Here is a 13,375-nt window from a genome sequence, read left to right as displayed (position 1 = left end):
TCTCCTGCAGGCACTGCTGCTGCAATCTCCTGCTGCAACCTGCTTCTTTTCTCTGTATGCCTGATGCAGGATGCTGATTGCTGCTTGCAAATCTGTATATTTGTTTCTCAACTGCCTCATTTCCTTCTAAGTGGCCTCTTTGGCTGACATTGCATGCTGGGTGTCTTGGTATACTCCTTCACACTGGGTTTGTAATTGCCCCATGTGTAATCCTGGCACCTTCCCCTGCAACCGGAGGAGGTGCAAGACTTGCGCCCACACCTCCCCCCTCACCTCCCTCCAAGACCCCAAAGGAAACTTCCATATCCGCCACAGATTCACCTGCACCTCCACACACATCATCTATTGCATCCTCTGCACCCGATGTGGCCTCCTCTATATTGGGGAGACAGGCCGCCTACTTGCGGAGCGTTTCAGAGAACACCTCTGGGACACCCGGACCAACCAACCTAACCACCCTGTGTCTCAACACTTCAACTCCCTCTCCCACTCCACCAAGGATATGCAGGTCTTTGGACTCCTCCATTGCCAGACCTCCTCTATAATACGGATATTTTTCAAGTTGTCACCATCTCTTTGCCCACATTCTGTATCTTCCATGTCCTCCTCCACAGTAAATACTGATGCAAATTACGTGTTTACTATCCCCCCCCATCTCCTGTGGCTTCACATGTAGGCTGCCTTGCTGATCTTTGAGGGGCCCTATTCTCTCCCTAGTTACCCTTTTGCATTTAATGTATTGGAGACTCCTAAACCCTATTTGCTAAAGCTATCTCATGTACTCTTTTTGCCCTCCTGATTTCCCTCAAGTAAAAACACTGTTTTGCGAAGAGTAGGTCATGCCTTACAAACCCTATTATGTTCTTTGAGGAGGATGATAGTAAAGTGATTGATGTGGTGATGCAGTGTATATGAATTTCAGTGAGGCATATCATAAGGCTCCCCACGATAGGCTATTGCACAAAATACAGAAGCCTGGGATAGAGGGTGATTTAATGGCTTAGATAAACCGCTAGCTGAAGGACGACAGAAGGTGGTAGTTGATGGGAAATGTTCATCCTGGAGTTCAGTTCCGAGTGGTGTACTGCAAGGATCTGTTTTGGGTCCACTGCTGTTTGTCATTTTCATAAATGACCCGGATGAGGGTGTAGAAGGATGGGTTAGTAAATTTGCGGGATGACACCAGGGTCAGTAGAGTTGTGGATAGTGTCAGAGGATACTGTAGGTTACAAAGAGACATAGATAAGCTGCAGAGCTGGGCTGATAGGTGGCAAATGGAGTTTAATGTGGAAAAGTGTGAGGGGATTCACTTTGGAAGGAGTAACAGGAATAAAGAATACTGGGTTAATGGTAAGGTTCTTCATAGTATAGATGAACAGAGAGATCTTGGTGTACATAAGACCCCTGAAAGTTGCCACCCAGGTTGATATGGTTGTTAAGGCATATGGATGTGTTAGTTTTTGTTACTAGAGAGGTTGACTTTTGGAACCATGAGGTCATGTTGCAGCTGTACAAAACTCTGTTGCAGTTGGAGTATTGTGCACAGTTCTGGCCACTGTATTATTGAAAGGATGTGGAAGCTTTGGAAAGGGCTCAGAGGAGATTTACCAGGATGTTGCCTGGTATAGAGGGAAGGTTTACAAGAATGAGGGACTTGAAGCTGTTTTTGTTAGAGAGAAGGAGGTTTAGAGGTGACATAATTGAGACATATAAGATAACCAGAGGGTAGTTAGGATGGACAGCGAGAGCTTTTTCCCTTGGATGGTGATGGCTGGCACGAGGGGACATAGGAGTGATAAATATAGGACAAATGTCAGAGGTAGTTTCTTTACTCAGAGTAGTAGGGGTGTGGAACAGCCTGTCTGCAACAGTAGTAGACTTGCTAAGTTTAAGCGTGTTTAAATAGTCATTGGATATACATATTGGTGAAAATGGAACAGTGTAGGTTAGATGGGCTTCAGATTGGTTTCACAGGTTGGTGCAACATTGAGGGCTAAACGGCCTGTACTGCGTTGTAATACCTTTAGACTGTAAAGGATGCTCTCGCTCGCTCCTGTCTATACCTACCATATTCTTCCTTCTTTTTCTTACCCAAAACCTCAATTTCTCTAGTCGTCTAGCATTCCCTACACCTACTAGCCTTTCCTAGTAGGTGTAGGGAATGCTAGACGACTTAATTTAAAACTTCAAGTTTTAGATCTGGTCTATCCTTTTCCATCACTATTTAAAAACTAATAGAATTATGGTTGCTGGCTCCAAAATGCACCCCCACTGACACCTCAGTCACCTGTCCTGCCTTATTTCCCCAAGAGTAGGTCAAGTTTTACACTTCTCTACTAGATACATCTACATACTGAATTAGAAAATTTTCTTGTACATACTTAATAAATTCCTCTCCATCTAAATCCTAACACTACCTGTTAAAACACAATACCTCATATTCTCTTCCTCACAAGGACACAAATGTACACATATAAGTGCGTGTACATATGTGAGTGTTTTGGTGGAGTGAAAGTCATTGAAAGCAGTTCAATGGTTCCTGTTTGCAGGATCTGCTGAGGTGATTTTTGTCCAGCTCATATTGCTGCTTCTTAGTCTTCCTTCTCTGGAGGCTTTCACTAGTGTGCATGGTGCAAAGGGACTGATTCACATTTAATTAAGATGTCAAAGACCGGTTATAAAAGCTTATAGCAAACAGCTGAAAGATAAACTGCTTTTTTTTCAGGCTTCAAGTGGCTTTTACTGCAGTGAATACAGACAGTGCCTGAGCTGTTTGAGACCTGAGCCTTCTATCATGTTCACAGTCCCAAATTGTTCAGTCACCTGTTGAACTAGCTGATATCTTAATCATAGTTGTTGACAGGCACAAGGTCTTTGTCATCAATAAGTGGTCACTACTCCACAGATGAATCAGCTTCTTGTTTCCAGCCAAAACTCCACATGTACACAAGCCTTTGACTCCAGTTCATCTAGCAACTACACTTCAATTATTGTTTGAAGCAGTAACTGTGAAAATGATGCTTGCAATGAGTGTAAGGTTACTTGCTTTTAAATCATGCAGTAATCCTCCAGTCATCCCTGGTTTGAAAACAATTATTTTCTTATTCAAGTCCAAAATTACATATTCAGAGAAATAAAACAACAGGGTCTTTACATATCTCCATACTTAAGAAAATTGAAACACCATCAACCAATAACAATGCTGTTTTATTGGTCCCAACACTCCAACATTCTGGCTCATGGCTGTAAGAGCTGCTCCCTTTTTTGAAATACTTTAGATGTTGGAGGTGATTTCCTCAAATTCCAGGAGCAATTACTGTTTTATAAGCTGTTGCATTGTTTAGGAGCTTTGAGGGAAAAACAACAGCACTTTAGAAAGGAGGAAGACAGACAAAGGTAGCAACCACATCATCAGAGAAAGAAATCTAAACTGCTGTCTAACACAGCAGCAAATCTGCACAGTTACTGCCTTTGCTATTTGAGTTCAGGTAGTGCTGGACAGAGTGCAACTAGGAATAATGAACAAATAGCGAAATTCACAGCTGACCATGGAGAACGTGTGAGAGAGAGCTCACAGCACAGGAGGAGCCAAGTGCATGCTGTTGAAGTGTAACCATGCTATAAACTTACACCAGTGAGTAGAGTGGGTTCTTTTTTGATTACATTTTATTAAGATCTGTCTCTTGATTAAAAATATAAAACATAGGTACTGAGTTAGCCTGGAGCAGTGTTTTTAGAGCTGTAAGACTGGGCTACTTTCTGGGGCTGTAGATTGCTAAGGAGCAAAGGTGGCCTTTCGTAGCATGGTGTGCTTTTCCTCTCGGATGTGGGAGATTAGGAAGAATTTCCATTTTATTGATGATTATGTCTGCAGGAAGTGCATTTAGTTGTGAATCCTATCAGATCACATAGATCAGTTGGAGTGGCAATTAGAGACAATGATGAAATTACAAGAGCAATGGATGGTAGTGATATGAATTAGGAGGGAGGCAGGTAGTGCATGAGTCTCCTGTAGCAATCCCCCTCTCAAACAAGTATGGTGTTTTGGAAAACATAGGGGGTGATGGACTCTCAGGAGAACATAGCACAAACAGCCAAGTTTCTGGTACTGAGAATGGCTCAATGTAACAACGGGTACATCAGCTTCCAAGCAATTGATTATGATAGGAGACTCTCCAGTCAGAGGCACAGACAAATGTTTGTGTGGTCAGCCACAAGAAATCAGAATGGTATGTTGTCACTAGTGCCAGGATTAATGATATCTTGGAGAGGGTGCAGAATGTTCTCCAAGAGGAGCACCACACTCTGACTCCTTCCGACAGGATACTGACCAGAACTGACAGTATTGCATCTGCAGTCTAACCGACATTTTATAAAGTTATATATAAGACTTCCCTGCTCCTGTATTCTATGCCCCAACTAATTAAGGCAAGCATCCATATGCCACCTTCACCATATCTATCATTAATAACAGCTTCAGGGAACTGTGGAAATGCATACAAAAGGTCCCTTTGTTCTGCAGCAACCAATGGGGATCTACCATTTATTACATATATTCTTGCCAATTAAGTATCCCAAAATTTAATCCATACCCATGAGGATTAAATTCAGTTTGCCATTACTGTGCCCAATCTTTCAGCTGAACAACAGCAGACTGCAGTTGGAGACCACTCTCCTCATTATCCATATCACCAATTTTCATGTCATCTGTAAACATACTAATTATATATATTCACTATTCCGGTCCAAATTGTCCATGTACATAAACAGCAAGCATCCCAGCATCAACCCCTGTTGCACACTACTGCTCACAGGGTTCCAATCACTCTTTGCCTTCTATTTGAAAACTAACATTGGACCTGGTTTGCCAACTTGTCTTAGATCCCATGGGCTCTTACCTTCTGGACAAACTTTCCATGTGGTGCCTTGTTAAAAGGCCTTATTGGAGTCCAGGAAACCACATTAACTACACTACCCTCATCCATTTATAGGTTTTTTTTGTAAAAGACTGAGTTCTAATTATTATGCAGTATGTCCATTAAATAAATCTCTGCTAACTATCCCCAGATCATTCCCTACCTCTCCAAATGTGATTGATCCTATCCTTCTGAACTTTTCTTCCCAACAATTTCCCTAATATCGATGCCAGACTAACTGATGTGTGATGAACTCACCTATCCTTGCTGCCCCGTTTGTACAAAGGAACCATATTAATATCCACCAGTCATCTATCATTTCACTTTTGGCCAGTAATAGCTGCCTGGGAGACCTCAATTTTAATTTTTTCTTTTAGCAGGCATAAGGTTAACAAGGGGAAATTAGTGCGTTTTAGAACCTTACCATCCCAAATGAAATCCCCACCTACAATATCTTTTTCTCGTGCATACAGATTAAAAGTAGTCATTTAATACCGGACCCACATCCGCAGGCTCCACACTCAGGTTGCCCCTTTGGTCTCTAATGGGTCTCACTCTTTGTTGGCAATCCTTTTGTTCTTAAAATGTATTTTTGAAATGCCTTGGAGTTTTTGATCTTATCTACCAAAGATATTTCACGGTCTTGTTAAAGTACAGACCAGGTTGCTATACCTTAATAATTCTGGTTTAAAAAAAAGTAACAAAACTCAAGGTATAGGTAAACGATATTGGGGCAGCACGGAGGCAGCACTGCTGCCTCACAGTGCCAGAGACCTGGGTTCAATTCCCACCTCAGGCAACTGTCTGTGTGGAGTTTGCACATTCCCCCAGTATCTGGGTGGGTTTCCTCTAGGTGCTCCTATTTCCTCCCATAGTCCAAAAAAAAAAGTGCAAGTTAGGGGAATGGGCTATGCTAAATTACCCGTAGCATTAGGTGAAAGGGTAAACGTAGGGGAATGGTCTGGGTGGGTTGCTCTTTGAAAGGTTGGTGTGGACCTGTTGGGCCGAAGGGCCTCGAATCAAATCGCTCATCATTTGCCAGTGGTTATAAAACTCCAAACCCTTGAACTCCTCCATAACATTTTTTGGGAATGTATTATGGCCAAAGGGGAAGACTAGAAAGTTTACAGGACCTACTGAGAAGATTTGTGCTATAGTGACTATGCTTCTTTTGTTCGGAGGCTTTAACTGGAGGTTTCTTCACTTCAATTTCTGTAATCATCCTTCAAGCTTAAAAGTTGGTTTTACTGCCAAGTGTGGAGAGCTGATGGCTTCTCTCTAACTTGTTCAGTGTTCAGTCACTACATCCAAAACATAACACTTCTCTCCATTGAGACTGCCAGAGCTCCTGCAATTTTCCAGCAATTTCAGATTGCCAGCATCTACAGTTCTTTTGTTGTGGTTTTCTTAAAAAAATCTACACAGCTAAGCCACTCAGGTTGTTGGCAGAAGATTTGGTCATCATTAATAACTGATCACTAGTCTAGACTAAAACAGATTGTTTGTACAAACAAAGTCTCCATACACACAAATTTCTAAGTGGCAGCTGCTTGAAAAAGCAGCAATGTAAGCTATGCTGGCAATGATGGTCAGTTTACTTGGTTTGAAACATGCAACAGTCCTCCAGTGATCTTTAGTTTTTTCTAAAAAAAAAACAACTTTTCATTTTAACTGGTTCACAATCAAAAAAATGAATAAGCCATAGCCTTTACAATTAAAAAGGACTATTGAGTGTAGTATGGAACCATTCTCTATAGATAAAACCTTCTATTCTATTTCTGATAGATGTTAGCAGCAAAAAACTTGACTTTTTCCTCAAAACACATTTTGCCATTTGTTTTATGATCAAATGGAATTACTTTTTTTAAAAAAAGACAGGAAGTAAATACATGTACATTGGAAATAGATTTAGTAGGGCATGTCAAGGTTTAAAAAAAAAACAAAATTTTACTGCAGTTTATTTTCAATATATTTTGTAAGACACAAGGTCAATTGCTCAACATACAGAAATTGAAATAGCATTTCTCAATTACTTCATACTGCAGTGGGAATCTCTGATGTGATTGTATCCAGGGGTTGCCAGTGACAATTCATTAAAGAGTCATATAGTTCTTCACTTTGTTCCATGAATTGTTTGTTAACTTCATCAATATCCAACTTGGGATCTGGATCTTGAGGAAAAAAAGGATTGTCATTTCAGGTTTTTTTTGCATAACTGAATTTTCATACCACAAATTCACAGGCTTGCACCGAAGATTCTAATGTCAACTCATGTTCTGCAATGAAACAGACTGCTCCCAAAGGTTTAGCATAAATCATTTCAGCTAATGTATGAATTTCTATTTGTTTTGTCTAAACAATAATGTCAGTTTCTCCGCCAATTTGAATGGTTGGTACTCCAACACTTTCTGGTTACTAGAACCTTTCATGACAGGACAATAGCCACTTGTTGCCCATCCTCAATAGCCCCTGAATGGTGGCAGCCAGCTATCAACCTTGAACAATTGCAGTGCAGGCAAGTTCCAGGGTTTTGATCAAATAACAGTAAAAGGAACAGAGACTTAGTTCTAAATCAGGGTAGCATGGGGTTTGGAGAACTTTAGGTGGTGTCCCCAAGAACCTACCCTCATCTTTCTATGTGGTAGTAGAATTTCTTCTATTTAAAAAAGTACTATTTAAAAAGCCTTAGTAACTTACGACAAAGCATCTTGTAGATATAGTCATGCTGATGCATTTTTGGGGGATGAGAAAGCAAGAGCATATATAATGTCGTGGTGGAGTAGTGCCAATTAAGTGGCCTGTTTTATTCAGACAGGGGTTCACATTTAGGTATTTTGGTATTCCGGTATTCCATTTCATTCCTGATGTCCATTTCCAACACAGAAGGTGGGAGGAGAGTAGAATTAATCTACAGATTTTTTAGCTAATCAATCAGTCTTAGTTTTTTTTAAAAAGTACTTCAGTAGCCAAAATAGCTGGCCCAGTTGTGCTTCTAGTCAATTGTAATCTCCCAAGTTGGTGAATTCAGCAATAGTAATGCCATTGGCAAAGGATATGTTTCTCTCACAGCCTAGCTGTGCTACAATAATGACACAGGATGGGTAATCAACAGGCTTAAAAAGGTGAGAGAGTAGTTAATAAATTGCAGCTGGTACACTGGATTAAAAGACTTGACAAAAAGTCTGGAATTAACAACTAGTTTCAGTAATAGTGACCATAAAAACTATAGTTTGTTGTTGTGTAAACTCATGTATTTCACGAATGGCCTTAGGCAAAAACAAAATCTGCCTGGCATCCATTCTTCGTTTGGCTTACATATGACTTCAGAAAAATAGCAATGTGGTGGAGCCTCAAACACCCTACCAAACCAATAAGGTTGGTATTACCATAAAAGTTAAAAGTGAAACAACCCATCCAACATCAATTTAGGCACCACAACATCACATTCACTATGCCATTCATGCACCTAGTGGTTCATTTTACCCAAACAATTATCATTCCCTGTCATCTTGCAAGCAATACCTTGATTTTATACCCCTCATCCATCAAGTTAAACTTTTTCTCTCTCTATCCGAGGGTGCTTGAGAGAAGCAGCAGAGGAGGATTCTGGGAGAAATTAGCTCAGTTCCCACAACTCAGAAGGGATAATGTACAGCACTGGTGCTCAACAGGAAGAGCATCCAGGAGGACAGTAGTGAAGATATGGAGGAAGACTTTGGAAGATTTCTTCCTACTAGCAGGATGCAAAAAAAAAAAAAAGGAAAGATCTAGTAGGAATAGCCATTTTGGAGAGGGGCAAGGAGTTTGAGGCACTGCTTTTGAAGTCAAAGTGCATGCTTTAAAGTGTCTGGCTTCACTGAGGAAGGACAGCAGAGTTATGCCACAGGTGAGGTGTTTTTTTTAAACTCCAACAGTTACTAGAGGTTGTAGTAAGCAAATCATGAATGGTGTACTGACAGACGTGGGAGATCAGGGAGAAGTCAAGTGCCCTGACAATATCTGCAGGAAATGTGTCAGTGTCCAGCTTTGTTCACACCTCATGGATCAGTTGGACTCACTGAGAAGCATAAAAGGAACTAAAGATCCATTGAAATGATACAACACAGAAGGAAGCAATTCATCCCAACTTATCCACACTAACCCAAAGACACTTGGACAACCTCAAATTCAATCTTACTTTATATTGCAGTTTATAGCATGAGGTGCTGATCCAGGTACTTATTGAAAGTATTTATGGTCTCTGCTTCAACTCAGGTAGTAAATTGCATACACTCATCACTAAAAATGCAGTCCCCTTTAAATCCTCTGCTACTTAGCTGGAATCTGACTTTTGGTTTTTGAACTGTCAAGGGAAACAGGTTCTTGTCTACTTAGATATGCACACCTCAATCACGTCACCCCTCATCCTTCTGTTTCAAGGAAAACAATCCCAATCTCTCCTCAAAGCTGCAATTCTCAAGTCTTGGCAACATTCTAGTAAATCTTCTCTCCACAGCAATTACGTCCTTCCTATAATATGATGACCAAAACTGCACACAATACTCCAGTTGTAGTCTTATGTAGTTTCATCATTATATGCCTACTTTTGTATTCTGCACCTTTGCCACAGGAGTATTCAAATCCCCCTTTATAGCTTTGTTTACCCATAACACTACTTATGCACTTGCATACCAAGACTCACTTCTTGCACTAATGAGGTCAGAAATCAGGTAATATAGTTGACTGCAGGACTAAACATTAAGTGTAGGAGAGAGATTCAGATGTCTGGATCATTGTGATCACTGACTTCAAAAGCAGTGCCTCAAACTCCTTGCCCCTCTCCAAAATGGCTATTCCTACTAGATCTTGCCTTTTTTTTTCATCCTGCTAGTAGGAAGAAATCTTCCAAAGTCTTCCTCCATATCTTCACGACTGTCCTCCTGGATGCTCTTCCTGTTGAGCACCAGTGCTGTCCATTATCCCTTCTCAGTTGTGGGAACTGAGCTAATTTCTCCCAGAATCCTCCTCTGCTGCTTCTCACAAGCACCCTCGGATAGAGAGAGGAGGTTTGTTAGTTCAACTTAAGGTGAAACCAGTGTGGTGGTGGTGGGGAAAGAAGGAGGAGAAGAATCCAAAGCAGTCAGTCAATCAGTATTTGAAGGTTAAGTCAAACAATTCTAATGCCCGCTAAGAACAGGCAGGGTGAGGCCAGTTTCCTGCCCACACCGCTTTCTCTTCACTATGGATGTGCAGTTCTTCTACACATCCATATCCCTCAAGGATGGCCTCCAGGCTCTCCACGTCTTCCTGTGGAATAGTCCCATCCAGTCCCCCTCCACCAATAACCTCCACCTTGCTGAACTGGTCCTCACCCTCAACTTTTCCTTTAAATTTCAGTTTCAGTACTGTACCCCAACTCTTTGTGCCGTTACATAAGAGTAACTGGGGCAGCTCATCACCTTCACCCACAACTTCCATCCAGTCCTCAAATTCACTTGGTCAATCTCGGATACCTCCCTCTCCTTTCTCAACCTCAAACATTTCACTGGTGAGCATCCCACATGCCCACCTATTTTGAACAATGCACTTTTTCTTCCTCTGTCATCCAGACAACCCTCCGCTGTACCACCTACATTCCCTGTTCCACCACTCTAAACCAAGGAGGGAAGAGTGCCCCTTTGTCCTCACCTTCCAAACCACCCTGGTCTCCACATCCAACGTCATCCTCAATACACTTTCATTAACCCCAAAACAGTTCCCTCCAGCAGTCCTTGGTTCACAAACTCCCAGGTACCTTCCCCTACAAAAAGCAAAACCTGCCAGTACACCATCCCCCTCACCTCGATCCAGGGCCCCAAACAGTCCTTCCAGGTGAGACAGCAGTTCACGCTCTAACCTAGTTTACTGCATCAGGTGCTCCCAAAGTGCTCTTCTCTACATCAGGGAGACCAAATGTAACCTTAGGGAACAGCTCACCAAGCATTGCAGCTGGGTCCACAGGGGCCAACTGGACCCCCCAGTCAATGCCCATTTCAATTCCCCCAATCACTTCCTTTCTGACATGACCATCCTTGGCGTCCTCCATTGCCAAAACAAACCTCAGCGCCTATTGCAAGAACACCACCCTATCTTCCACCTGGGCACCCTCAGCCCAGAGTTCTCAGATTTCAAATAACCTCCCTCCCCAACCCCTAACCAGGTTGTACCCTTTACTGGTCTTCACTTATTCCCACTTGATCACCCTGCCCCCACCTCTCTATCTGCAGCTCCCCCACACCCACCCCAGTCCTGAAGGGTTACACCTGAAATGTCAGCTTCTGCACCTACTGATACTACCTGGCTTGCTGTGTTCTTCCAGCTTCCTGCCAGGTCAAAGAAGATAGCTGGACTGGTGGTCTTAAGTGTATTTATTTTAATGAAAAGGTGTAAATGGGGAAGGCAAATGAGCTGAATGCTTGGATCAGTACATGGAACTGATATTTTAGATTACAGGAAGCTTCCATATTGCTGAAATGGCCACCACATCAAAGTCTCAGGTACCGACCCAAGTTCACCCACCTAATTCTGGATGTTCCTGATGTTGAAGTAGATGCACTTCAAACCACTTTCCACCTTTCTATAAACCTCCCAATAGTTGGAGATGTAAAAGAAAGGATAGCAAAGATGATTCTGGATTGGAGCGAGTGTAACAGGATAGATGCCTTTAACTTTCCAAATATTGATTGGAAAAACTAAAGTTTGAATACTTTAGATGGGTCAATTTTTGTCCAATGCGTGCAGAATTGTTTCCTTACACAGAAAGGCAAGACTTGCAATATATCAGGCATGGAGGAATGTAAAATGGATGGGGGAGTTGTGTCAATGATTAAGGATAATGTCACAGCTGCACCATGATGATATCATGGATGACACATTCAGGAATAAGAAAGGTCCACACATTATGATCATGTTACAGTAACAGGCTTCTGAATGGGCCGTAGGAATAGAGGAACAGATATGTCGGCAGCTGTAAAGAACATTTGTTCTCCTGCATGCTCCTAACTACCCCATAATGACTGGGACTCCTTAGTATCAAGGGTGTGGTGCTGGAAAAGCACAGCAGGTCAAGCAGCATCGACAGTTTGGGCATAAGCCCTTCATCCAGAATACAACTTGTGGACTGTGGGGCTGAGAGATAAATGGGAGGGGGAAGGTAGCTGAAAATGCAATAGGTAGATGAATATGGGGGAAGGTGATAGATAGGCAGATGGGAAGACAATGGACAATGCCGAGTTAGAGGTTTAGGACTGTGATAAGGTGAGTTTTAAGGTGGAAATTCAGGCAGCTAGGATGGAAGCTTAGTGCTAGAACAAATAGTTATCTCTCTGGTTTGTCGCCCGTGCTACGTGCTAGCGAGTAGAGGAATAGGGAGGAGTTGAACACATGGCTACAGAGATGGTGCAAGGAAGGTGGGTTCGGACATCTGGATAATAGGAGCTCATTCTCTACAACAGGCTGGTTTACACCTGAACTAAGAGTACCAATATCCTGGGAGGGGGATTTGCTAATGCTCTTCATGAATTTGAACTAATTCAACAGGGGGATGGGAACCTAAAATTGTAGTTTCCATGTCCAGGAGGTTGAGTGGAGGGGTCAGAAATAAGGTTTCAAGGTTACAGGAGTTCACTGGAAAGTGGTTTGAAGTGCATCTACTTCAACATCAGGAACATCCAGAATTAGGTGGGTGAACTTGGGTCGGTACCTGGGACTTTGATGTGGTGGCCATTTCAGCAATATGGATAGAGCAGGGACGGCGATGGTTGTTGCAGGTTCGGAGATTTAGATGTTTCAGCAAGAACAGGGAAGATGGTAAAAGAGGGAGAGGTGTGGCATTGTTAGTCAAAGCACAGTATTAATGGCAGCAGAAAGGACATCTGAGGACTCCTTAGAGATAGTATGGACCGAGGTTAGAAATGAGATGTCACCCTGTTGGGAGTTTTCTATAAACCTCCCAATAGTTGGAGATGTAAAAGAAAGGATAGCAAAGATGATTCTGGATTGGAGCGAGTGTAACAGGATAGATGCCTTTAACTTTCCAAATATTGATTGGAAAAACTAAAGTTTGAATACTTTAGATGGGTCAATTTTTGTCCAATGTGTGCAGAATTGTTTCCTTACACAGCATGTAGACAAGACAACAAGAGGAGAGGCCACATGGGATTTGGTACTGGGTAACAAATCTAGCCAGATGTTAAATTTGGTGAGTACTTTGAAGATAGTGGCCACAATTTGGAGATGTTGACTTTAGCAATGGAAAGGGATAGGCATATACAGCAAGGCAGGAGTTAGTGCTGGGGGAAGGCAATGATGATGCAATTAGGCAAGATTTAGGATGGGGAAAGAAACTGGAGGGGATAGGTACAATTGACGTGTGCAGCTCAGTCAAGGAACAGCTACTGCATGTCCTTGATAGGTATGTACCTGTCAGGCAGGAAGTGGTC

At 42.2% G+C, this 13,375-nt stretch overlaps 1 protein-coding gene across 4 annotated transcripts in view; it reads right to left on the bottom strand.

Moving 5' to 3' along the window:
- Window positions 1-6,808: 6,808 nt before the first annotated feature.
- Window positions 6,809-13,375, bottom strand: part of trnau1apb (tRNA selenocysteine 1 associated protein 1b) — a 67,772-nt gene continuing 61,205 nt past the window's right edge. For all 4 annotated transcript variants that reach the window (XM_087978681.1, XM_043675385.2, XM_043675384.2 and 1 more), the window contains one exon: window positions 6,809-7,087. In XM_087978681.1, coding sequence (XP_087834807.1) covers window positions 6,951-7,087 — 137 coding nt within the window. In that variant the 3' untranslated portion in view covers window positions 6,809-6,950. The remainder of the gene's footprint in view (window positions 7,088-13,375) is intronic.

This window comes from Chiloscyllium plagiosum, unplaced genomic scaffold (genome assembly GCF_037043375.1).
Source record: "Chiloscyllium plagiosum isolate Xiang-an unplaced genomic scaffold, Cpla_swu_hap1 HiC_scaffold_34, whole genome shotgun sequence".
In the NCBI taxonomy this organism is placed as follows: domain Eukaryota; kingdom Metazoa; phylum Chordata; class Chondrichthyes; order Orectolobiformes; family Hemiscylliidae; genus Chiloscyllium; species Chiloscyllium plagiosum.
The sequence above is the reverse complement of the archived record's forward strand: the minus strand, read 5'-3'. Positions and strand labels throughout refer to the sequence as shown.